Source organism: Myxine glutinosa, chromosome 6, assembly GCF_964187855.1.
Source record: "Myxine glutinosa chromosome 6, kmMyxGlut1.1, whole genome shotgun sequence".
NCBI lineage: Eukaryota > Metazoa > Chordata > Myxini > Myxiniformes > Myxinidae > Myxine > Myxine glutinosa.
The window spans coordinates 133,729,763-133,754,477 of record NC_136266.1 but is presented as its reverse complement, the minus strand read 5'-3'; the positions used below and the strand labels follow the sequence as shown (position 1 = coordinate 133,754,477).

Genomic DNA, 24,715 nt, shown 5'->3' with positions numbered 1-24,715 from the left:
CGTCAGGGAGGCCGACAAGATCTCCTCGGCAGGCCAGCACATCGGGGCGGCTACCTGGAGCCCGCCGCCGTCCGAGGCGACGCCCATGGCGCCCGAGCGCCCTACGCGGTTGGAGGCCGAACTGCCGGTGCAACTGGCGGCCGCCACGCCGCGCCGACCGCTTCCAACACGACGGCCGGGGCCTCCACCTGACCAGGAGTGGTGTTATTACCACGCCAGGTTCGGACGGAAGGCTCGGACATGCCGACCCCCGTGCACTTTCGGCAAGTCGGGAAACGGGCGAGCAGGCGTTCATTACCAGCCATGAGCGCCGGCCACTCGGGCAACTTGCTTTTTATTTAGGACAAAGCGTCCGGGCGGCGTTTCCTGTGTGACACCGGCGCCCAACTGAGCGTCACACCCGCCTCCGAGCAGGACAAGCAGACCGCCGTTTGCGGCCCCTCCTTGGTCGCTGCCAATGGATCGGCCATACGCACCTTCGGCCCGCGCAACGTCAGCCTCTGCTTCGGAAGCCAGCGCTTTAATTGGACCTTTGTGACCGCAAGCGTGCCCATGGCTTTGCTGGGCGCCGACTTCCTCTGCGCGCACGGGCTGCTGGTCGACGTCAAACGGCGTCGCCTTGTCAACGCCGAGACCTTCAGCTCCCTGGCATGTACGATGAGCAGCTCCGCGCCGACCGAACTAGCATGTGCCCTCCCGGCGGCGAACGAGTTCGCTCGCCTGCTCGCAGAATTCCCGGCCCTCACGCGGCCGACGTTTTCGGCCGTCGCAGTGAGACATGGTATCGAGCACCACATACCAACTACGGGCCCGGCGGTCTACGCCAGAGCCTGCCGCCTCGACCCGGCCAAGCTCGCCGTGGTCAAAGCCGAGTTCGACGCCTTGGAGCGCCTCAGCATCGTGCGGCGCTCCGATAGTGCGTGGGCTTCACCACTGCATATCGTGCCAAAGCCGGGGGGCAGATGGCGCCCATGTGGCGACTACTGCCGCCTCAACGACGCTACCACCCCCGACAGGTATCCGATCCCGCACATCCAAGACTTTTCCGCCCGTTTGGCGGGACAGGTCATTTTTTCAAAAATTGACCTGATACGGGGATACCACCAGGTACCTGTCAGGCCGGCCGACGTCGCAAAAACGGCCGTCATCACGGCGTTCGGCCTGTTCGAAATTTTGAGGATGCCGTTTGGCCTCAAGAACGCGGCCCAGGCATTCCAACGCTTGATGGACGGCGTGCTGCGCGACTTGCCATTTCTCTTCGTCTACCTGGACGACATCCTCGTCGCCAGCACGTCCCGGGCCGAGCACCTCCTCCACCTCCGAACACTGTTCAGACGCCTCAGCGAGCACGGCTTAATCGTCAAACCGGCCAAATGCCACTTCGGCACGACGGCCGTTGACTTTTTGGGCCACAGCATCACCAAGACCGGGGCCGTGCCGCTGCCGACCAAGGTCGAGGCCATCACCAAGTTCCCGCGTCCCCGCTCCATCAAGGCCCTGCAAGAGTTCCTCGGCATGGTGAATTTTTATCACCGTTTCGTGCCCCGCGCTGCTCAGCACATGCAGCCCCTTTACGAAGCCCTCCGGGGCAAGCCGGCCAAGCATGACATCGTCTGGTCCGCGGCATTCACGAGCGCGAAGCGGGCCCTCGCCGATGCTACGCTGCTGGCTCACCCGGTGCTCGACGCTCCCATCGCCCTCATAATGGACGCCTCCGACTACGCGGTGGGCGCAGTACATGAACAATGGGTGAACGGGGTTTGGCAGCCACTCGCTTTTTTTAGCCGGCAACTCCGGCCGAACGAGTTAAAATACAGCACGTTTGACCGTGAGCTCCTCGGTCTATTCCTGGCCGTTCGCCATTTCCGGCACCTCCTGGAGGGCCGCCCGTTCACGGCTTTCGTTGACCACAAGCCGTTGGTTTACGCAATGGCCATAGTCACGGAGCCGTGGTCGGCCCGCCAGCAGCGCCACCTCTCCGCCGTGTCGGAATTTACCACGGACATCCGGCACGTCGCCGGCAAAGACAACGCCGTGGCCGACTGTCTCTCTCGGGCCAGCGCGAACGCGGTCCACCTCGGCGTGGACTTCGCGCTCATGGCGGCCGACCAGACCACCGACACCACGGTGCAAGCCCTCCGGGCGGCGGACACAGCCTCCGCCTGGCCGACATCCCCTTCGCGGACACTGTCCTGCTCTGCGACGTCTCCCAAGGCCAGCCTCGCACCATCGTGCCCGTTACCTGGCAGCGCCGCATTTTCGCCTCCAACTACGGCCTTTCCCACCCGGGCCGGAAGGCTTCCCAGAAGCTGGTGTCGGCGCGTTTCGTCTGGCACGGCCTTCGAAGGGACGTCCGCGATTGGGCCAACGCCTGCACGGCCTGCCAGCGGGCCAAGGTCCACCGCCACACCCAGGCCCCGCTGGCACCTTTCACCGTGCCCGAACGGCGTTTCGACCACGTCAACGTGGACCTGGTGGGCCCCCTTCCCCCATCGCGGGGTTTTACACACCTGCTCACCATGGTGGACAGGACCACCAGGTGGCCGGAGGCCGTTCCCCTCATTTCCACCACCACCGCCGACGTGGCACAGGCTTTCATCGCCACCTGGGTCGCCCGTTTCGGCGCACCGGCGGACATCTCTTCGGACCGCGGTCCGCAGTTCACCTCCGAGCTGTGGGGCGCGGTCGCCCGCAACCTGGGAGTCCACCTCCACCGTACCACGGCCTACCACCCCCAAGCCAATGGGTTGTGCGAGCGTTTTCACCGCTCCATGAAGGCCGCGCTCATGGCTGGCCTCCAGGACGACGGTTGGGCCGACCGGCTGCCGTGGGTCCTTTTGGGCCTCCGTACGGCCCCCAAGGAGGACCTCCAGGCGTCCACCGCCGAGCTCGTCTACGGCCAGCCGCGCCGCGTCCCGGGCAAGTTCGTGCCCGACGCTACCAGTCCCTGGTCCGCAGCTCGCCAGCACTCGGACCTCCAGGAGGCCGCCCGACGGTTTGCCCCCGTGCCAACGTCCCGCCACGGTGGCCCCCAGTCCTACGTCCCCCCAGCGCTTCGCACAGCGGAGTACGTTTTTGTGCGTCATGACGCACACCGGGGGCCACTCCGGCTGCCGTACAACGGGCCCTTCCGGGTCCTGCGACGGGACGACAAGTCGTTCGTCATCGACATCGGCGGCAGGTCGGACCGGATTTCGGTGGACCGCCTCAAGCCGGCGCACGTGGACGTCGACCAGCCACCACAGTTGGCCCTTCCTCTTCGGCGAGGCCACCCCCTGTCCACAGTTCCCCCCGCTCGACCACCCGCCACCACACCGGACCCCCCCCCCCCCCACGACCCTCCAGGGGTCGCTTCGGCCGGGTCATCAGGACCCCCCTTAAATTGACCCTGCCGGTGCAAGTCGATTCTGGAGGGGCGCGTGTAGCGGTTACCGCTGGGTATACACAATCGCCTTGCACCTACCGAGAACGCGGCCAGGGAGTGATTACCAGGCCGGGCTCGTCCAGGTCGCCCGGACAGGCCCAGACGCGCCTCTCCCGGGCATGCCCGGACTCGCCGTTTCCAGGCTCGCCCGGGCACGCCCGCTCTCGCCTTTCCAGGGCTCGCCCAGGACGCCCGGGCATGTCCAGACTCGCCTTTCCAGGACTCGCCCAGGACGCCCGGGCACGCCCAGCCTCGCCTTTCCAGGGCTCGCCTAGGACGCCCGGGCACGCCCGCTCTCGCCTTTCCCGGGCTAACGCTCCGGCATGATGTGTATATATATTGCTGCCCGATAAACGGGCTTTTCAGAGTACCCGAGTTTGATACGTGCAATAAAGCAACTCGGACGAATTTCCGTCTTTGGTCGCGTCAATCCTTTCGACTCGCGTTGGAGCACAGCTCCTTCAATATCAACTTTATCTGTCAATATTGTTGAAATGAAGATCAAATAGCTGTATGTTGAAATATGTTTAAAAAGTCAAAAATTTACATGGGGTGTACTTACTTTTTCACGTGACTGTACCCTGAGAGTCAAGGAATAAACAAGCAATGTAATATTCTGACACGGTTGCCTATGTTATAATCTGGCGAGTCGCTAAGTGACCACGTAAGTCCTCCCTCCCCACCCACCCCCCCCCCCCCCAGTCCAGAAATCCACCACCGGACAATCATGCCCGAAGGTCGTAGTACTGTGCGGATTGGGTCTCTGGGTCTCTGTGCTGGGCGAGTGAAGGGACATGCCAACGACACTCACGGAGCAGATCTTATCTTTGGCCGAGCAAATAAAAACCTCCGTGATGCTGGTAACTCTAACGGTACAAGGACTGCAAATAATCTCTATCTCAAACAAACAGATTACATTAGAGCTCCCAGATGAAACTGTCAGAGCAAGCAGCATGAGTGAGAGACCAAGTCAAGTTTATATATATGTATTATAAAATGCACCATAAACAAGAAGCAAACAGACAATCAATAACTCCTGGATGGCAACTCTATGCCTCTTCGACACCCGTTCCTTTGTGAAAAGTGGGTATCCAACCAATTACGAACTTCAATCGAGAAATGCGGAGGGGCACCATCCTGCATAAAATCATTTCATCGGTATTGTCCCATACATTTTCAAATATCTCTATCCGTTCATTGTATTGTGGAGGATGTTAAGTCCAATGCGTTGTGTTGGTCATTCCGCACCAAACAAAACGTTTGGTCGAATTTGGTTGTGTTCAGCTATCATTTGTGGATCATTTCCTGACCAGTAATGGCAGTTATGCCTTTTGACAAAACCATCAATATGAAAAACGGCAATGAACGTTCTTTCAAATAAATATTTTCAATGATCGACCTAAAATAACAACAGAGTATTTCAATATGTAATTAAAATATGGAACTTAATTGTAGATCACCCATTATTCTCGTATATACACATATATCGTGTTGAATCAAACCCATTTTAAAGAGCTCAAATCAAACCTCTGAGCTATCCTGCTAAGGCCTCCAGCCCTAGAATACGTTTATGAAATAAAAATAACAAACAAAGAGCTTTTGAAAGACAAATACCTTAAGAGGATTGTGAGATTTCAAACCCAGGCCGAGTCATACCAAAGACTAAAAACGGTCCTAGTGGTCAGCAATTAAAATAATAGAACAAGGGCAAATAACCATGGGTTGACAACCATTGTCCAGGTTCAGTGGACCTAATGGCATCCTTCTGCATTGAAGTTCCTTGTGAGGGAATTCATAGTTACCTGTGCCACCGAAGGTGGACGGAAGTTATGTTTTCACCCCTGTGCATTTGGTTTTGTTTGTGTGCAAGATATCTCAAAAAGTTGCGCACGGATTCAGATTAAGTTTGGTAGAGAGGTTGGGTGTGTGACAAAGACGAATTGATTACATTTTTGGTGAAGATCGGGATTCGGATCTCGATACTATAATTTTAAACGTTGAGTGATTGGGGTAAAAACAATATATAGCACGATATCTCAAGAAGTTATGGATAGATTCGGCCGAAACTTGGTGGATAGGTTGGGTAGGTGACAAGGAAGAATTGATTCAATTTTGGTGAAGATTTGGATCCGGATCTGGATTAGAGGTTTTTAATTTTTCAGTGATTCTTCATTGAGAGATGGGGCCAAAATGATATGTAGACAGATTATGACAAAACTTGGTGGATGAGTTGGTTAGGTGACAAGAAGCATGGCTTTGACTCCATCAGTGACCTAAGCAGTGGGATACAATACGTAAAACGAATCAGCCTGGCGGAGGTATGCGCTCTACTGAGTGCCCTTCCAGTTTAATTACTGTTTATATTACTAAGGGCCAAGGGAGTCAAAGCATGCTTCCTGACAATCACCACCTTTGTATGAACACTTATAATGTAAGCCTGAACTGGCTATAACATTATGGGCATGATGTCTGGATTAAAACACAGAAACATCCTCTCCAGCTCATTCCTTTCATTCCACAACACCCGCTGTTGTTCCACAGGCCTTGGGCTCATGATGTTGTTTTCCTGTGGCTGTGTGTCCAGGCTGAGGAAAGTCTGCCATTTGAATGCATTTGAAGTCTCCACCTTTTGTCCATTTTGTTTCCATTTACGCTTTGAAGATTCCTTTGAGGTGCCTCAGTCGGTGGCATCAGCAGCGGCTTTAGTCAAAACGTTGGTTCGATGGAGCCTGGGCCGCAATGGTTTCACGCTTGGTGCAATAGACAAAGTGTTACCTTTTCCCCTTTTTATCCCATTCATATCACCGAGCACGTGGAGTAGTCGACCGTTTAGTGGCTTTATTGGCATTGCAACATAATCAACAAGGGAGGAGGGCAAAATGCTGTCGTTATCTTGTTAAAATAACTTTATGAGGTGTCATTACATGATAGCTTTAAATATTGCAATCGATAGGATATGAGGCGCCTTCACTAAGGAAACAATTACACCAATAAACCAATGAAAAATGAATGAATGAATGATCGTTTTAAGGCCATTTTCCCTGCTAGAGTGGGGTTAGCCTTGTGGGCCCCATGACAATCATGGTTCCCTGTTTGAGGCAGTGTTTTTTATGGCCGGATGCCCTTCCTGACGCCAACCCTTGGTCGCCTCTTACGATGCGCAGGGATACGGTGTACCTATTCTAAACCAGGGTACACCCCGGGATCATTCATCCCAGCAAGCTGGTACTCAATTTGCCGACCTCGGAAGGATGACAGGCTGAGTGAACCCCCCTGGCATTAATTCAGCGATCAACCGGGATTCGAACTCAGGATCCTAGGATCCCAAGCCGGCACCCTAACCGCTAAGCCAACACCAGGCTCAATAAACCAAAGAAAACAAAGTCTTCATGAAGCAATTCTTCTGGCAAATAGTGGGTATGATGAAAATAAATGGACATGCATCCCAATTATTAAAGGTAGCTGTAAACCCGAGTTCTGAGCCAAAGCTATATATGTAAGTGCATTTTCAACCACAGCATATATTGTGGAGGACAAAGATCTATTTATCAAAAATTGTCATTCGCACAACCACTATCCTGGAAATTCCAGTGTTGTTGGTTTTGTTGCCAAAATTCCAGTGTTGTACATTGCTCCTTTCCTATTCCATCTCCAGGCGATGCACCGAGGGGGCCCGGCGATGACACGCGCTGAAAGGGAGTACTCAGTTTTCACTCCGTTAGTTTTCTTGTTTGTTACTTGTGCAAATCGAAGATTTTTCAAGTATATTGGTTGATCTTGTGTGTTATTCTGTCGGTTTGTCTGTCTGTATGTCAGTCGCCTACAGGTCACAATTTTCAACCGATCTTCCCAAAGCTTCACCAAATGGTAGAGTTGGTCATAAGCAAGAAGCCTATGGTTTTTGGGTTCAAAAGGTCAATAGCTCAACATAGGCGAAAGGTCACCAAATTTGTCAAATTTCTAAAATCCTCAATTTTCATCCGATTGACTTGAAATTTGAAAAGGATTTACATATCGGCGAACTGGATTCAACCACCAACTATTTTTGCGATCAGCATTGGCCAAAAGGTCAACATAGGCCAAAGGTCAACAATAATTCCAAATTTCTAAAATCCTCAATTTTCATCCCATTGACTTGAAGTTTTTATGGGATTTACATATCGGCGAACTGAATTCAACCACCAAATATTTTTGAGATCAGCGTAGGCCAAAGGGTCAACATAGGCCAAAGGTCAACCAGTTTTTCTCCAATTTCTAAAATCCTCAATTTTCATCTGATTGACTTGAAATTTTAAAAAGATTTACATATCAGCTAACTGAATTCAACAACAACAACAACAACAACATGCATTTTAAGGCCATTTTCACTGCTAGAGCGGAGGTTAGCCTTGCGGTCCACATGACAATCTTCTCCATTTTGCCCAATTTTCTGCATCTCTCCTTGTTAACCCCCTTGCCCGCATTTCTTCTTCCACCATCTTTAGCCAAGTCTTTCTCGGTCTTCCCCGTCCTCTACTTCCTTCTACATTCATTTCCATCACTCTTCTCAACCAGTCACTTTCATCCTTCCTCAACACATGACCAAACCATCTCAACCTGTTCCTCTTCACAGCATCAATCACAGGCTCTATTCCCATCATCTTTCGCAATTCATCATTTGTCTTCCTCTCTCTCAACGAAACTCCGCACATCCACCGAACCATTCGCATTTCCACCCTTTCCAGCCTTCGTTGCTGCTCTACATTCATGACCCATGTCTCGCTCCCATAAATCATAACACTTCTCACACATGCAGCATACACCTTTCCCTTCAGCTTCAACGACACTCCCCTCCTCATCAGCAGGCCAATCAGTTCCCGAAACTTCTTCCATGCACATCTCACTCGAGCAACCGTTGCCGTGTCTGATCCACCTTCCCCACCGAGCATGTTTCCGAGGTAGCAAATGTTTTCACACCTTCCAGTTTCACGCCGTCCCCAAGATCCAACTCAACATTTCCTCCATCTGCAGCTCCCTCTGTGCACACCTTACATTTGAATGTAGCTGCCACACTGGTTAATGACCCTCTCAGGCCACTACATTTTCGATGAACCCACCCAGCGCACATTGTACACCGAATGGAGTTCATTCCAACACCCCCCCCCCCCCCCCGCACAAAGCCACCCCCCAGCTCCCTCCGCCCCACCACATGCTCCACCACCCGCCATCACCCCCGTCCCTCCCATATTTACCCTCAGACCCCCGTCTCCATACACTCCCCCCACCCGCCCATCCCCTCCTTCAGTCCATCCATACTTTCCGCAATCAACACCAGATCATCTGCACACAACAACTCCCATGGTAAACCCTCCCCCACGCCCTGAGCCAGCACCTCCACCACAGCCACAAAAAGTAGTGGACCCAGCACCGACCCCCGATGCACTCCCACCCCCACCCCAAACCCACCACTGTTCCCGTCCCTCACTTCCACAGCTGCGTGCGCTCTCCCGTACATCGCCACCACCACTCTGACCAACCACTCCTCCACTTCCAACCTCCTCAATGTCCACGCCAACACTCCACGCGGAACCCCACCGAATGCTTTCTCCAGATCAACAAACCCAAGAAACAACCCTCCCTCCCCTCTATGCACTTCCCCCGCAACCGCCCCACAACAAAGAGCGCATCTGTCGCTCCTCCCCCTGGCACAAATCCAAACTGCATTTCGTCGATCCCCACCCCCTTCCTCATCCTCCTCCCCAACACGAGCCACACTCCAGAGGGTCACCTTTCCCCTTGTATAGAGGGACGAGGGTACTCAGTTCCCAACCCACTGGAATGCGGCCCTCTCTCACCACCAGACTACAGATCTCCGTCATTCTCCTCACACCCCAACCTTCCGCCGCCCTCAACACATCTCCCACAACTCCGGCCGGCCCTCCCGCTTCTCCACTCTTCATTGCCTCCATCGCTTCCTCAACTTCCTCCTCAGTTATCTTCTCTGCCGGTCCTAAAACTGGGTTACTCTCTATGTTGCCATCCCATTCATTCTCTGTATTCAACAGCATTTCCATATATCTTTTCCATCTTCCTTTAATTCCATCTGGGTCCACAACGATTTGTCCCACTTCATCCTTCAAGCAACTCACCCCCATCACATCACACCACTCTTTCGCTACCTGCTTTGCAATCCTGAATACTGCTCTCTGACCCTCTTCCGAATCCAAGCGTTCTCCGAACATTTTCCTACATGCCTCCTGCGCCTTTGCTACCTCTTTCTTTGCAGCCTTCTTGGCTGCCTTATAACTTTCATGCTCTGCTTTTTCTGCTCCCGTACCCTTCGCCTTCTGCCACACCTTGAACTTCTTCCTCTTCTCGTCAATCCTCTTTCCAACTTCATAATCCCACCACCATGTTTCCGAGTGCCTCGGTGGTCCTTTTGTCCATCCACATACCTCACCAACGGCTCCCAACAGACTATCTTTCATTGACATCCAACCACGTTCAAGCTCAATCACATCATCCTCTACCCTACTCAGCCTCTCTTTTAATGCCTCCCTTACTGTCACCTTTTTCAACCTCCACACCTTCATTCTCGGTTGGTACTTCACCCGCCGAGCTCTCCTCGCACCTTTCACCCTTATGTCGCAGACAACCAAGTGGTGCTGTGAAATAGCCTCCTCCCCCGGGATCACCTTTGTGTCCCGGAGGTGCCCCCTATCTCGCCTACGCACCATCAGGTAGTCAACGGTTGTCGTCGTGTATGTAACATACCTGACGTGTATGTAACAAGCTTATTATCCCCTTTCTGGAACTGAGTGTTACAAATCAACAAATCAGCTCCATCAGCAAACTCCAAAATCCTTTCACCTTCTCCATTTCTCACACCATATCCGTAACCCCCATGAACTCCCTCAAAACCGTCCATACTCTTTCCCACATGTCCATTTAGGTTAACTGAATTGAACCACCAACTATTTTTGAGATAAGCATAGGCCAAAAGGTCAACAGTGGCCAAAGGTCAACTATCTTTTTAAAATATCTAAAATCCTCAATTTTCATCCGATTGAGTTGACATCTGAATAGGATTTGCATATCAGCTTACTGAAACCAACCCCAACTATTTTTGAGGTCAACATAGGCCACATTTCTAAAATTGTCAATTTTCATCAGATCAATTTAAACTTTGAAGATGATTTGCATAGCAGGTCACTGAATTCAACCAATAATTATTTTTGAGGTCAAAAGGATGCTCTACTGAGTGCCATTCGACTTTGTTCTGTTTTGTCAAGTGTCGCTCTATGAGTGAATTTTCATTTGTTTGTCTGTTTGTCCGGGCGATATCTCAGGCATCCTTTGAGCGAGGAAGCTGATATTTGGACATGCCAATGACCAAGTGATTTGGCTGTAAAATATATTTTTGTTTTATTGACTAATCAATTAATCGATTAATTATTTTAATAATTTTCTAGATGTTACAGCTTCAGAGGAAACGCTGGTGGTTTAAGTTATTCATTAGCCAATTGATTAAGAAATTAATTATTTGACGATTATTATTTATTTATTTTAATTACACAATTAATCAATCAATTATTGTGCACCTCTCCCTCCCAACACCAGTCTCTATGTAGTGTGCGGTGGCATTGCCGCGCGCTGGAGGATATGTTATTTATTTATTTGGCATGGCGGTGATGTACTTTAAACGAAATATAAAGACAAATACAGACACATTCAGAGAAGCAGCGCAAAGTTAAATACTTATTTTAACATCAAGCAAGCAGTGCACACGGCAGGTTGGATGACCAAGAGGTACGAACAATTACCTCTAAGCTTTCTAACATGGGTTCGAATCCTGGCCCAGCTAAAAACTGTCGTCCTGGTGTTTCACTGGCAGGGTGATTTATTAGTGTGTGTGCCTACCCTTGGATGGACGTTAAACTGCCATTCTGTCTGCTGATACTAGTTGTATGTTAAAGATCCCATGGTGTCCTTCAAGAAGAGTATACAAGCTTTCGCCAACACCATAGCCAAATTCAAAATTACTGCCCTCATTACTTCGTCGAGCCTCAGGCCTGGCCAGCCAAGTTCATGAAAGACCTGGGGAAAAAAACTTCAACTGGCCAACCCCACAATAACGTGGGAATAATTTTGACAGATAATGAAGAAGAAGTAGAAGAAGAATAAGCAAGCAGCGCATTGCCACCTCTTGTCATTCACCATCATAACCCATAATTTTTTATCACCACAATTACCCACATTACTCCCAATAACTCTTCCTAACCCAACCCTATGACTTGCTGTTTTCAGCGTTTCCTTCTCTCCTCTCACTTATTTTCCTCCTCATTAATACCCTTGCTGGTTGTGTTCAAAACAGAACTTTCAAAATGCATTAATACACCCCAGAATGCTCAGCATGCATGCGCAGAAACCCCTAGAAATAGCGATCTTTGGGGCATGTGAACTGCTATGTAATATTTGTGCGAGATAAGGATTGTTACATAAAATGGCTCACAAAGTTTCTAAAAGAAGTTGAAAATACCTGGAAAAGTACCAGGGAGAAAGCTATGGGTGTGCCTTGCACAACAAAATATTTGAAGGGCAGTTATAAATATATTGTTTGTTTGATTCTGGCCCCACAATATAAATTGTATTTGATTTCTGCATCTAATGCTAAAAGGAGAAGCGTTTGTGTGTGTATGTGTATGTGAGTGTTTGTGCGTGAGTGTGTGTGTATATATATATATATATATATATATATATATATATGTGTGTGTGTGTGTGTGTGTGTGTGTGTGTGTGTGTGTGTGTGTGCGTGTGTGTGTGTGTGTGTGTGTGTGTGACTGCTGCCGCTCTCTTGTGTTAACAGGAAATTGTAGGAACTTGACACCTCGCAAGAATATTTCTCGTATTGCTATATAATATATTTTCAGGAATCCGATTTGCCTCCAGGAACACAGTAATGATGGTTAACCAATAACCATTTTAAAATAATTGCCACTCATTTGATCAAATGGTGAAAATTATGCTTAAAAAACTATTTTGAATTATAGATTTTGTGCTCATGACGACATTAAAAGTCCTCGCACCAGCGGAAGTGAATTACTGAAACCACACACAGCACATGTGTGAAACACCTTGTTAGCATTAATACATCATTTTGAAATTCTCATATTGTTGCCATCACAGCACTCACATTGCTCTTACATTAATCTTGGTGTAGTTCAAGCAGATGGTTTTAAAGTGTTGCTTTCGCCAAATTTTAACAGATAATACAAGAAGACGTCATGCAGAGCACAATACTTGCAAAATCCACCTCTCCCAAATAAAAAAGTTGCCATGGATACATCAAATTGTCCATTTCATTAAGATTAAAATTGACGATCTTAATCAAAGCTCGGGTCAATAGGATTAAAATTGATGATTAAAATTGATATTAGAAGTTTTACCTTGAGTTGACCTTTGACATTTTGACCCCAAAAATAGTTTCTTTTTCCAATTCCGTGTTGTAAAATGCAATTGCTGTTTAACTTTCAAGTCAATCGGATGACAATTGATGATTTTTCAGATGAAAAGTGATGATTTTAGAAGTTTGACCTTGATTTTACCTTTGACCTTAAATTAATTAGTTGGTTTCACAATTCAGTGAGGTACTACACAATTGCTGTTTAACTTTCAAGTCTATCGGATGAAAATTGATGATTTTTCAGATGAAAATTGATGATTTTGGAAGTTTGACCCTGAGTTGACCTTTGACATTTTGACCTCAAAAATAGTTGGTTTCCCAATTTAGTGACTCGATATGCAAATGCTGTTCAATTTTCCAAGCGAATCAGATGGAAAATGACCAATTTTAGAAATTTGACCTCAAGATGACCTTTGACCTCAAAATCAATAGGCTTCTTCCTTCTGACCAACTATACCATCTGGTGAAGTTTAGTGAAGATTGGTTTAAAATTGTGACTTGTAGACGATTGACAAACAGACAGACAGAATAACGCACAATACCAACCAATATACTTTTTTAAATCTTCGATTTTACAAGTAACAATTCAAAGATTAATTGCATTTGATTTGCATTTGATTTGATTTGAGTAATTGATTTTGATATTGATTGATTTGATTGATTGATTTTGATTTGATTTGATAGTTTTGAGTAATTTGATTTGATTTGAGGGTTTGATTTGATTTGCATTTGATTGATTGGGCATTAAGGGCCAATAATATAAAATTCCAAATCACCTTCAGTTGAATCACTTTCAGTTGGAGTGCCGCAAGGCAGCGTCTTTTGTCGCAAACCCCTCACTATCTGTACCGACCTTTCACAGTCGTACCCAATGCTCCTGGATTCTGTCTTTTGCACCTCAGAACGTTGAGAAGTTTGTGTTAACACTCGACTCTGATTCTGCAACTGGACCGAATGGCATCAGCTCACGTATCCTAAAAACCTGCTCTGCTGCTCTTTGTCATCTTCTCTCTGCCATTTTCACCCTGTCATTTGCCAAATGTCATCTTTCATCTGCTTGGAAATCAGCCAACATCGCTGCATCACATGAAAAGTGCAAAAAATGAACCCCTTAACTACAGACCAATTAGCTATAACTTCTAATCATTGGCAAGGTCATGTAATCCACCATCGCAGTTGATATGAAATCCTTGTTTTTCTCTAATTGCCTCATTTCAGATCACCAATTCTGATTAAGACCAGGTCTTTCCACCTTGTACATGCTGCTGTACTCACCCAACAATGGATGAAGGCCCTTAATGTCAGAGCTGAGATCAGGCCCATCTCTCTGGACATTTGTCGTGCTTTCAAAAGAATCTGGCACCCCGCCTTGGAAACCACATTTAAAAGTTGGCTTCCAAAGCCAGTCGTCGACGAAGCATCCTCCGTCATACAAAGTCCTTCCTTGCACACCTGGACTCCTATCCACCTACAAGGCCTTCATCCGCAACTTGGAGCTAGTCCAGAGTAGAGCACTACTCTCTCGTCTGGACTGGCAAACCTGCGTCAGGCCTTGCTCAGCTGGACGCCATGGAAACCAAGGCCCTCAACATCATTGAAATGTCCCAGACTGGATCTCCACCTATGGGCTTATCACTTTTCCATCACCACCAGGTCTGTATTCTCTCTGTCTTCTACTGCCTCCTTTCTGGTCTTGCACCTTGCACCCTTTCTGTGCGTTGAGCCCCACCACTGCCCCCTTTCTGCAGGGTGCATGCAGTCCACCATCAACCCCCTTCTGGTGAAACTCCCCAAATTCCAGGATCACTGCTCACCTCCACTCATTTGTCCCTCTTTTTTCCCCATGTGTTTAACCAACTTCAACATTATCTTCAATCTCATTCTTCCCTCTTCAAGACAGCTGTTCCCCACCATCTTAGATCATCCCCAATCCAAAACCATGATCTTTTCTAGCCTCGTTAACCCCTCCCACCCCAAGCCCAGCTACTTACAAATTTCCTATTTTTTTTTTCCTGAGAGTTTCCTTCTGTCCCTATCCAGTCTACTCAATGCTTCCTCTTCTGACCCTCATTCCTCTCCACACTTATTCTTTGTCCAAGTCTCTTTATGTTTTGTTCTTCAACTCCGCTGTTGGTATTTTCCCCCCTTCTCTCGACTGTTCCATCCTGATCCGTTCAGTGTTCGAGCTCTTCCACGAGCCTTGACTCGACATACAATAAATTACATTAAAATTGGAATGTCAAGCCTGGCCGACTGGGATATATGCAAGTGGGATGGGAAAATGAGAAGGGGAACGGGAAGGGAAAGGACATTGGAGTGAAGGAAGGGAGGGCCATGTAAGTTGCATATATTGTCTTGATATTGAGAATGGAGTTGTATGTATGTAGAAAGGGTGGGGTTGAAGAGAGGAGGGGAGGGGGTTTGTGAACCACCTTTAGAGGCCATTTTCCCCGCAGAGCAGGGGTTGGCCTTTTTCGGGCACCTTGGTCCCCTTTTTGAAGCAATGTTTTACGGTCGGATGCCCTTCCTGCCGCCAACCCTGTTAATCGTCTCTTGCGACACTCAGGGAATTACCAGTGAACTGGTACTCAATTTGCCGACCTCTGAAGGAAGACAGGCTGAGTCAACCCCCCTGGTGTTAATTCAGCGATCGACCAGGATTCGAACCCAGGATCCTGGGATCCCAAGCCGGCACCCTAACCGCTAAGCCAACACCAGGCTTGTGATAAGAGTAAAAAAAAAATCACCATTTTTTGTATGTAATATGTATAGGGCCCAATGGGGGAAAAAATTATGCAAAGAAAAATGCTAACCCATCAAGGTGCATATGTCGAAAAGCCCAATGCTTGCAGCATCACCGGTACCAACAATGAATTTGTGGCTGTAAGCACTCCAGCCCAAGCAGATCGTTTGAAATATGATATCTGTTTTCATCGCATTGTGTTTGAGTGCACCTGCCGAGTGAGCTACGTTTGAAAATTGCCACCGTCAACGAGTGGGTCTTCTTCTCGACCACACTCAGCAACTTGTCCCTCTAACATTATGCTGAGCCAAAATCCCAACCCACAGTTTTGTTCCGGACAGCTGCACATCACGGCTGGAAATTCGCAGAATCGATAAGCACTAAATCTCAATACTTTTAGCTCACTCTTTTTTTTTTTTGCAGAAAAAATCACAGCCCTGAAAAGAATGACTCTAATCTGCGGTTAGTAGTTGCATTTTCCTTTCCGCTTCGCACAGCTGCCATAAGTCACGCCAGTGCGATGCATCCGCCGCTCCACACTCGGAGTATGTCTTTACACAATCCATTTTAGTATGCTTCATCTTCCTTACACCTGCAAGGCCCATGATATGAAGCATGCATTTCCTTTGACAAGTATTATCTTATCATTGGCTTTACCTTAAATAATTAGTTTCCAATTTGGTTTTGTACTTCCTATTCTGTCGTCTTCCACTTCATTTTTCAAAGAATCCTTTGCGAAGTTCAATTTGCTGCCGAGCCTGGTTTCTGGTTGGATTTCCTTTGTGATGTTGAACATGAACAAGAGGGGCCATTAAACTCGTGCTATCATTTCCGTGTCCTTATGGGTTTGTGCCCATTCCATGCTTCAAGGCATGTTTCTCCAGGCTCAAGAACCTCTTCAATTAGTCACTAAGAAAGATCCGTCAACGAGTGAACAAAAGTGCAGAGTGCGCACGAAGAAAAACATTAAACATCTAGAAATCACCTTTTCGAAAAATCACTCTTACACATCTGAACCAATTCAATCCCACTCCTCCCTCCAGGTCTTCAAAACACCATCTGTTATCTTCCCCCATTCAAAACCTTGATCCTTTCTACCCCCATTAACACACCCCAAATCAATCTCTTTCAAAATCCGTTTTCTTTCTTGAAAGTCCTAGTATGTCGGTTTGTTTACACCGTGTACCCCACCCCAGCTCTCTAACTTCCACAGGTCTCTCGATGTCCTTGTCCTCCACTGTTGTTGTGCTGCTCCCCCTACCCCCCTCCCCCCAATTGTCTCCCGCTCCCTTTATTATATGTTCTATGTGTTAGCTCTTATACGAGCCTCGACTTAGTAAACAAAAAAAAAACCCTGGCAAAATTCTAAATTCCTACTCAAACTTTCAAGGGCCTCTGCATCAGATGATGTTACCTGCAGCCATGTGCTGCACCCGAAAGAAGAAATGAAGCATTGACATCTTCTAGTAAAGCACTCTTCTGTTATTATTGAGTTTCCTACCTCACACCAGGCTCGGTGGTGTAATGGTTAGAGTGTTCACTCCAAGTCTGGTAGTTCAGTGGTTCAAATCCTGGCCGAATCATCCAAAAGACTTTAAAAATGGTACGTGCTGCTACCTTGCGTTACGTTTAGCATGTAAAAGGATAGAGCACAGGCAATCCCTATAGGTTGGCATCCATGAGGAGGAAATTCCTCCTTATTAAATGTCCTGCTGAGTGCGGTGAGCAATTGTTATGTCATCACTGGTACCCAGAATGCACTGGGTGAAGTGACTGCATCCTCCCCATTTTAGTCTTTGTTCTTTGTTCCTTTTCAAATAATCTTTTGAGAGGAGCGATTTACTTTCATGCCCACATTTAAGCTGAATATCTTGTCACTATATGGACCAAATGTTATTTCTAAAAGGAAATTTCAATGTTTTTTGTTGTTCTGCTCATAAAGTGAGGATCTTAAAGCCTTCCTCTGTTGTGACAGAAGAGAATGGAAACGATGTAACATCCTCTCTGAGAGAAAGCATGCTCCGTGATGCAATGCCCCCAACTGGCACCGCACCAGAATATCAATTTTCCAGTATGAACACTTTCCAGTCTGCATTATTTATTATGATCAACTATCGATTGTGATACCTGGCTTTCCCCTTATTGGAATGTTATTGATTATAAATTGATGGCTTTTATACCATTATGATGTATCTATTGCATTTTTGTTAATGCAGGCCTTCATCATTGCAAGCAAGTTGTGGAGAAACAGACAATACTAATTGAGGTGGGGGTGAAGGGGAGGGCAGGTGGGGGTGTAGGGGAGGGTAGGTGGGGGTGTAGGGGAGGGCGGGTGGGGTGCAGGGGATGGCAGGTGGGGGTGTAGGGGAGGGTGGGTGGGGGTGTAGGGGAGGGCGGGTGGGGGTGCAGGGGAGGGCAGGTGGGGGTGTAGGGGAGGGTGGGTGGGGGTGTAGGGGAGGGTGGGTGGGGGTGCAGGGGAGGGCGGGTGGGGGTGTAGGGGAGGGTGGGTGGGGGTGTAGGGGAGGGCAGGTGGGGGTGTAGGGGAGGGTGGGTGGGGGTGTAGGGGAGGGCGGGTGGGGGTGCAGGGGAGGGCGGGTGGGGGTGTAGGGGAGGGCGGGTGGGGGTGTAGGGGAGGGTGGGTGGGGGTGTAGGGGAGGGCGGGTGGGGGTGCAGGGGAGGGCGGGTGGGGGTGTAGGGGTGGGCGGGTGGGGGTGTAGGGGAGGGTGGGTGGGGGTGTAGGGGAGGGTGGGTGGGGGTGTAGGGGAGGGTGGGTGGGGGTGTAGGGGAGGGCGGGTGGGGTTGTAGGGGGGAGGGGGTTGTAGGGGAGGGGAGGGTGGGTTACTGAACAATTTTTTATTACTGACAAGGTCTTTAGTTAGCACATTTGATGCTGCCAAGAGTAGTTAGGCAATTGTAATATGAAACATGATGTACTCAACAGTTGATTTAATGCATGACAATTCATTCATGCATTTGTGTGTTAGGCCTGGCTGCTGGTTGCACCATTTCTGCAATAATGGGTAGGCCGTTGATGGAGTGCCCCATAGGTTAGGGCAATGATTTGCAATTTATTAAGGGTGCCAGTGATCACACACCCAATCTTTGTGAAAGAGCACAAATGTCCACCAGCATTCAACAGTAGGAGACTTAACTCCATATTAATGTCCCATCGGATGGATGGAGAACTATTTGATGCAGTTTGACAGTTTGACAGTTTACAGCTGGATCGAGATCTGGATCTGGAATCTGTATTCCAACCCAGACTAAACAGCTCAAAGGTGATTCTGCTACCTCTAAACTATCCAGTCAGTCATGAGCAAATGCTTCTGAAGCATTAGACTAGCAATAAGGTCCAATAAATGTTAAAGTCATAAAAACTTGTGAAAATCATGAAGCACTTTTCAATAGTATCCGTGTTGAAACAACGCATGAAACTCACCACTATGCAGAAGCTTCTGAGTGCTGTGATCCAGCTCGATGGGAGTGGGGATGTAATTATCATTGCTTCTTGAGGAGGACGCCTTCTCGGGACTCCCCTGTAGTTGCATCGTTAACTGCTCCAACTCTGAGTCCAGCTGAACAGCGGTATGCCAAAAACAAAAGCAGTGACTGTAGAGTGTTTCGAGCAAATAATAGCGGTTCGTATCATTTGCAATAAGGCAACTACAGACTTGCAAAGTGAGCAAAAAAGAAAATCGCATTTTGAATTCAAGTTGCAACAATCACAATTTCCCTGGATGGTTCAAGGGCCTGTTCATTGGATGCCAAAGAAACACGCTTGCAAGCAAGACATTGCAGACTCACAAATAACAGAATTTAGGGTTTGCTGTTGTTGTAATATACGTTAAATATTCTTCATGAGCAAACAATGATAACTGGATAACTACTGCAGTGATTCATCAATGAACAAGACTTCCATATATCCAACAAATGCATATTTATTTGACTGGCATTCAATTCTGAACTTCGTCTGCTGGTGCGTCATCATATTGCTGGTGCAGTGCCTCCATATAGTTTGGAGTAGGAATTTAGAACTTGGCCAGAGTACTGGCACACAGTGGCCTACTTTATCGAGAGACATACTGCGGTATTTAATGGCCTGGTGTTGGCTTAGCGGTTTGGGTGCCGGCTTGGGATCATAGGATCCTGGGTTCGAATCCCGGTCGATCGCTGAATTAACACCAGGGGGGTTGACTCAGCCTGTCATCCTTCTGAGGTCGGCAAATTGAGCACCAGTTCACTGGTAATTCCCTGTGTGTCGCAAGAGGCGACTAACAGGGTTGGCGGCAGGAAGGGCATCCGGCTGCAAAACATTGCTTCAAAAATGGGACCACGGTGCCTCAAAAAGGCCAACTCCTGCTCTGCGGGGAAAAATGGCCTCTAAAGGTGGTTCTATACTGTGATATTTAATCTGTGCAAGTGCTAGGAGATGGGACCCTGGACACAAAAGTGTATGTCCGGAAATATAGGTCGGCGGGCCACCGAGTCATTACTTGTCGAGTTCCTTCGTACAAAATCGTACAGCGCTGAGGAAATACGCATCGTTTGTGTGGTGCTGGAACTGCACCTCAGTGATCCGCATCCGCAGTCGATGGTTTTCCGCCTGCAGACCATCACAGCGAGTCGTGGAAGTGTGGTTCACGCTCGAGATGGATGGAGGGGTTCGTGCGCCTTCTCTTTTTTGGTTCTGGGTGAAGCGAAAGCGGCGGTTCTGCGTTGCTGCGTCAGCATTCGTCCGCAGCGTGATGAGCTGTGACAAGGAGGTACAAGCTTTGACAATGGGGTTGAGCACACAATGTGGCATGTATGTGTCAAACTCACTCATGGCTATCAGAAAGCAGGCAGGCTTTTATAATGGCACTCCAATGATAGTTCATGGGTCAAGGGAAGCAACTGTCTGTAACAATCTTGTAACACTGGCCACTTGTGAACAAATGACCACAATTTCAAGTGGCAGGTCACATCATGGGATAATGTTAATATTTACGACCTTCAAATATCTTTAATAAGTGACGTAAGACCCTTGGAGGACCTTGCAAATGTATCACAAGTAGGACAATGAAATGAGTTCACATCAATTGGTGTACTTTTACATGGATTACAATGAGTCACAAAGGACAAATCAACAAAGAGTAAAGGATCACATTAGGAGCTAAATGCTCAGATGGAAAAAGCAAACAGGACAATTTTTCATCGCATTACATCTGCCCACATCTGCTGACATGCAGAGGGTTCCACATGGAGAGACTAAATTGCTTCCGCGACCAGGTAGACTAAGCTATGAGGAGCAGCTGAAGGAGAAAAGAGACCTTGTACGTTAGAAAGGAGATGATCACGAGGGGATTTGATTGAAACGTTTTGGATAATGAAACGTAGAGACAAAATAAATGCACTCTTCAAAGAGTTTTTCAGCAGAATTGACAGTGAAGGGAACAGGGGCCACAGTCGAAGCATACAGGAAAAGGAGAGTGAGGACAGCAGGAACATAGGGGTCTTTCACTCAGAGAATAGTTAATAGAACGAAAGGTTTTCGTGGAAAGGGAGTGGTAAGAGAAACAACGAGAATGACACTAGGTAGAGCACATACCTCCGCTCGGATGATGAACACTTTGTTTTGTATCCCACTGATATGTCGGATTTGCATTCGCACCATTCATCGTTGTCACACACCAACATCTAATCAGCTTGTTCTTGTCACTTACCCAACTCATCCACCAAGTTTTGACATAATCATTCCGATATCGTTTTTAGCCCTATCTCTCAATAGTTATGAATCACTTTAAAAACGTGAGTATCCGGACACGGAAGGTAGGAGTACCATGAAAGGTAGTCGCAGTAGCAGTGGTAGTAGTGTGTTGGCAGAATGGCCTAGAGGTACGTAAACTCCCCTATAAGCTGTCCGGCCTGGGTTTCAATCCCGACCCAGCAAAAAACTGTCATGCTGGTGTTTCACAGGCCGGGTGATTAATCAATGGGTGTGCCGTCCCTTGGAAGGACGTCAAACGGGTATGCTGTCTGCCAGCATTTGTTGGTGGATGTTAAGGACCCATTGTGTCCTTCGGAAATAGCAGGTGAGCTGTCACCGGCACCATTACATGGCCACATTGCAAGTTCATGCCCCATTGCCCCAACCAGCACAGGGAATTGCAACAGCGACACAGCCGCTCCCTGAGACAATGGTGCTACCCCGCAGCCTTGTGCTGTATAAGAAAGAAGAAGATTCATTCCTTACCCTATTACCCTGTTCACCATACTCCCCCTCCATGCTATACCCCCACGCCCACTCCGGCAAAAAAATCTCGTGATGTCTCTGAACCTCCGCTGCTGTTCTCCCTACTCTCTCCGCAGTGAAATATGTTTATAAACTGATAGATTGAATTCATGCGATGTTGAACATTATGGGCCAAATGGCCTCCTCTTGTGTCCATGTTCCATGTCTATCCTGGTATTACAATAAAGGTTCGAACAAAAGGTATAGCAAATTAAATCACAAAATGGAATTGTTTTTATTTCAGGAGGAAAGGCAGCTCGGAGGACTGTTTTTTTTTTTTTTTACGGGAATGAAATGAATAAATCAAACCTTTCGCCAAGCAATAGAAAATATCTTTGCTCGCTGGTAGTTTTCTTTTCAAGTGATCATTTTTATTGCCTTTATCAAATTATTCCCTAATATTACTTTCATATTCTTGTACATCCTGTCTGTTTTCATCACCATTTTTTCACAGCACATTGGCCACCTTTTTTGTATATTTTGTGACACCGGCGGAGTTTGGTGGGGGATGGGGGGGGGGGGCAGGGGGGAAATTCCCCCATCTTAATTTTTTTCAGTAGTTTACAACGAAGATAAAAACATCCCGTATTTAAATGTGTGCAACAAAGCGAAACGGAACCCAAGTGCGTGGATTTCCTCCCCCAGCCACGACAGATATCGCGGTATTTGCATAGAGTGACGTGACTGGCTGCATCCTTTTTCAAATGACATTAACAACTTTGAAATTTGTGATTTTTCACAAATGAAGCCACTTCGGAATGAAGCTTTTCTGCAATGAGACGGATTAGAAACTGTTTGTGTTCAACCATGGAGGAAGAAAGATTTTCTTCGTGTAGAAGGCCATTTAACTGTGAAGCTGATTCCAGAGGACATTGCGGAAGTTTACGCTAACCGCAGGGTAAAAAAACGATTGCACCTACTCGAGTCATTAAGGTAAGAACAATATTTATATTAAGACAATGTTTATGTATGTTTATCACCAGGGAGACGTTTCATAAAGTGCTCGAATTCTTTTTATATTTGATAATTTGTTGTGATACTAATAGTATTATTGGTGGTAGCTGGTAAACATGTCAAACGAGAAAACATCTGAAAATGCAACGCCCATCCACATCCGTTTGCATTCAGACGTTGTCCTCTTCTAGTTCCTCCTGCTCCAAATAATAAAAACAGTTTAACAAGAAAAATACAAAATGAAAATTGATGATTGTATGCAGCCTTGACCATTCCGCTATAGATATAAAAAAGAATCAGTTTCTAGCTTTCGATTGGTGAACCAATTATGTGACCCAATATGCAAAATTTTTTTTTTTTTCAGGTCAGATGAAAATTGACAATTTTATGTGATGGTGACCTTTGACCTTTTGACCAAAATTATTAATTTGCCTTCTCCATATTCTCATAATAAAACTTTGTTGAAAATTTGATGAAAAAACGCAAATGGTAAAAAAAAAAAAAAAGTCACACAGTGCAGGGGACAGGTTAAAAAATTAGGCTACATTTTTTTGCATTCTTTCCTGGAAGTCCTAGCCATGTCCATTTGTTTTATACCTCTGCCAACCCCCGACCCCTTCCCACGCCCCCCGCAAGCTCTCTCCCTCCCACAGATCTCCCGATGTCCCTGTTCTCTACTGTTGCACTTGTGTGCTTCCCTCTCTCTCCCCATCTTGTCTCCCGCTCCCTTTATTATGTTTTATGTGTCCGTTTACGTTTTTTGGTTATTAATGTTAGCCCTTACACGAGCCTCGATCTTGTATACAAAAAAACATGGGTGATTAAATAAAAATAAAATAAAATAACCACCTTTAGAGGCCATTTTTCCCCGCAAAGCGGGGGTTGGCCTTTTTCGGGAACCGTGGTTGTTGTTGTTTTTTGGTCCCCTTTTTGAAGCAATGTTTTACGGCCGGATGCCCTTCCTGACGCCAACCCTGTTTGTCGCCTTTTAACGACAAGCAGGGAATTACCAGTGAACTGGTGCTCAATTAGCCGACCTCGGAAGGATGACAGGCTGAGTCAACCCCCCTGGCGTTAATTCAGCGATCGACCGGGATTCGAACCCAGGATCCTTGGACCCTAAGCCGGCACCCTAGCCGCTAGCCCAACACCAGGGCTCAAGGGTGATTAAATAATGAACATAAACTGTATTTGTGATTTCACGTGCACTGTAACTACACTAACAAACGGTAATTTTAGAAGTCGGACCCATTATTAATATTAAGCCCCTGCCCCCCCAAATAGAGAAGTCAAACTACGTCGATGTAATTTTTGATTTTAAACATGCAATGCTTATGTTATTATTGGCTTCAGACCATGTTTTTTAATGGTATTGTTTTCATTCTGATGCAATGATGATGTATTTATTGTTATTTTTCTGTTATTTTGGTGTTATTTTATATTTTACAATGTAAACCATAGGAATTTCAGTCTTTGGACTGCCTTGTTCAGTGTTTTTACATGAATAAACCAAAGTATTATTATTATTCTCCTTGCAGTGAAAAATCAGAAAAAATAATAATGTGAGTATTAAAATCTGCAGGTGGACTCGTAATAAAGCAAAAACAAATTATTCCCATTAAAATGAGAAATTTCAAACGATACATGTGACGTTAAATGCTTTTGGGGAAATGATGACATATTTCAACTTTGGCAGAATGGTTCACTATTACAGCCAGGTCCAAATCCACTGTGACACCACCAGACCAAAGGCAGCTATAAAAAGCCACCTTTTATCAAATGACTTTGACACTGAACTTTATATCCAATTACTATCCATCTATCTATAATTCCACTAATCTCTGTGTGTATGTTTGTTTGTTTGTTTGTTTGTCTGTGACC

At 47.1% G+C, this 24,715-nt stretch overlaps 1 protein-coding gene across 1 annotated transcript in view; it reads right to left on the bottom strand.

The window, feature by feature from the left end:
- Positions 1-24,715, bottom strand: part of GABBR2 (gamma-aminobutyric acid type B receptor subunit 2) — a 280,931-nt gene that overhangs the window by 64,518 nt on the left and 191,698 nt on the right. Inside the window, exons 14-15 of the mRNA XM_078781075.1 lie at positions 20,177-20,359; positions 19,049-19,184 (exon numbers count right to left, since the gene is read on the bottom strand). Coding sequence (XP_078637201.1) covers positions 19,049-19,184; positions 20,177-20,359 — 319 coding nt within the window. The remainder of the gene's footprint in view (positions 1-19,048; positions 19,185-20,176; positions 20,360-24,715) is intronic.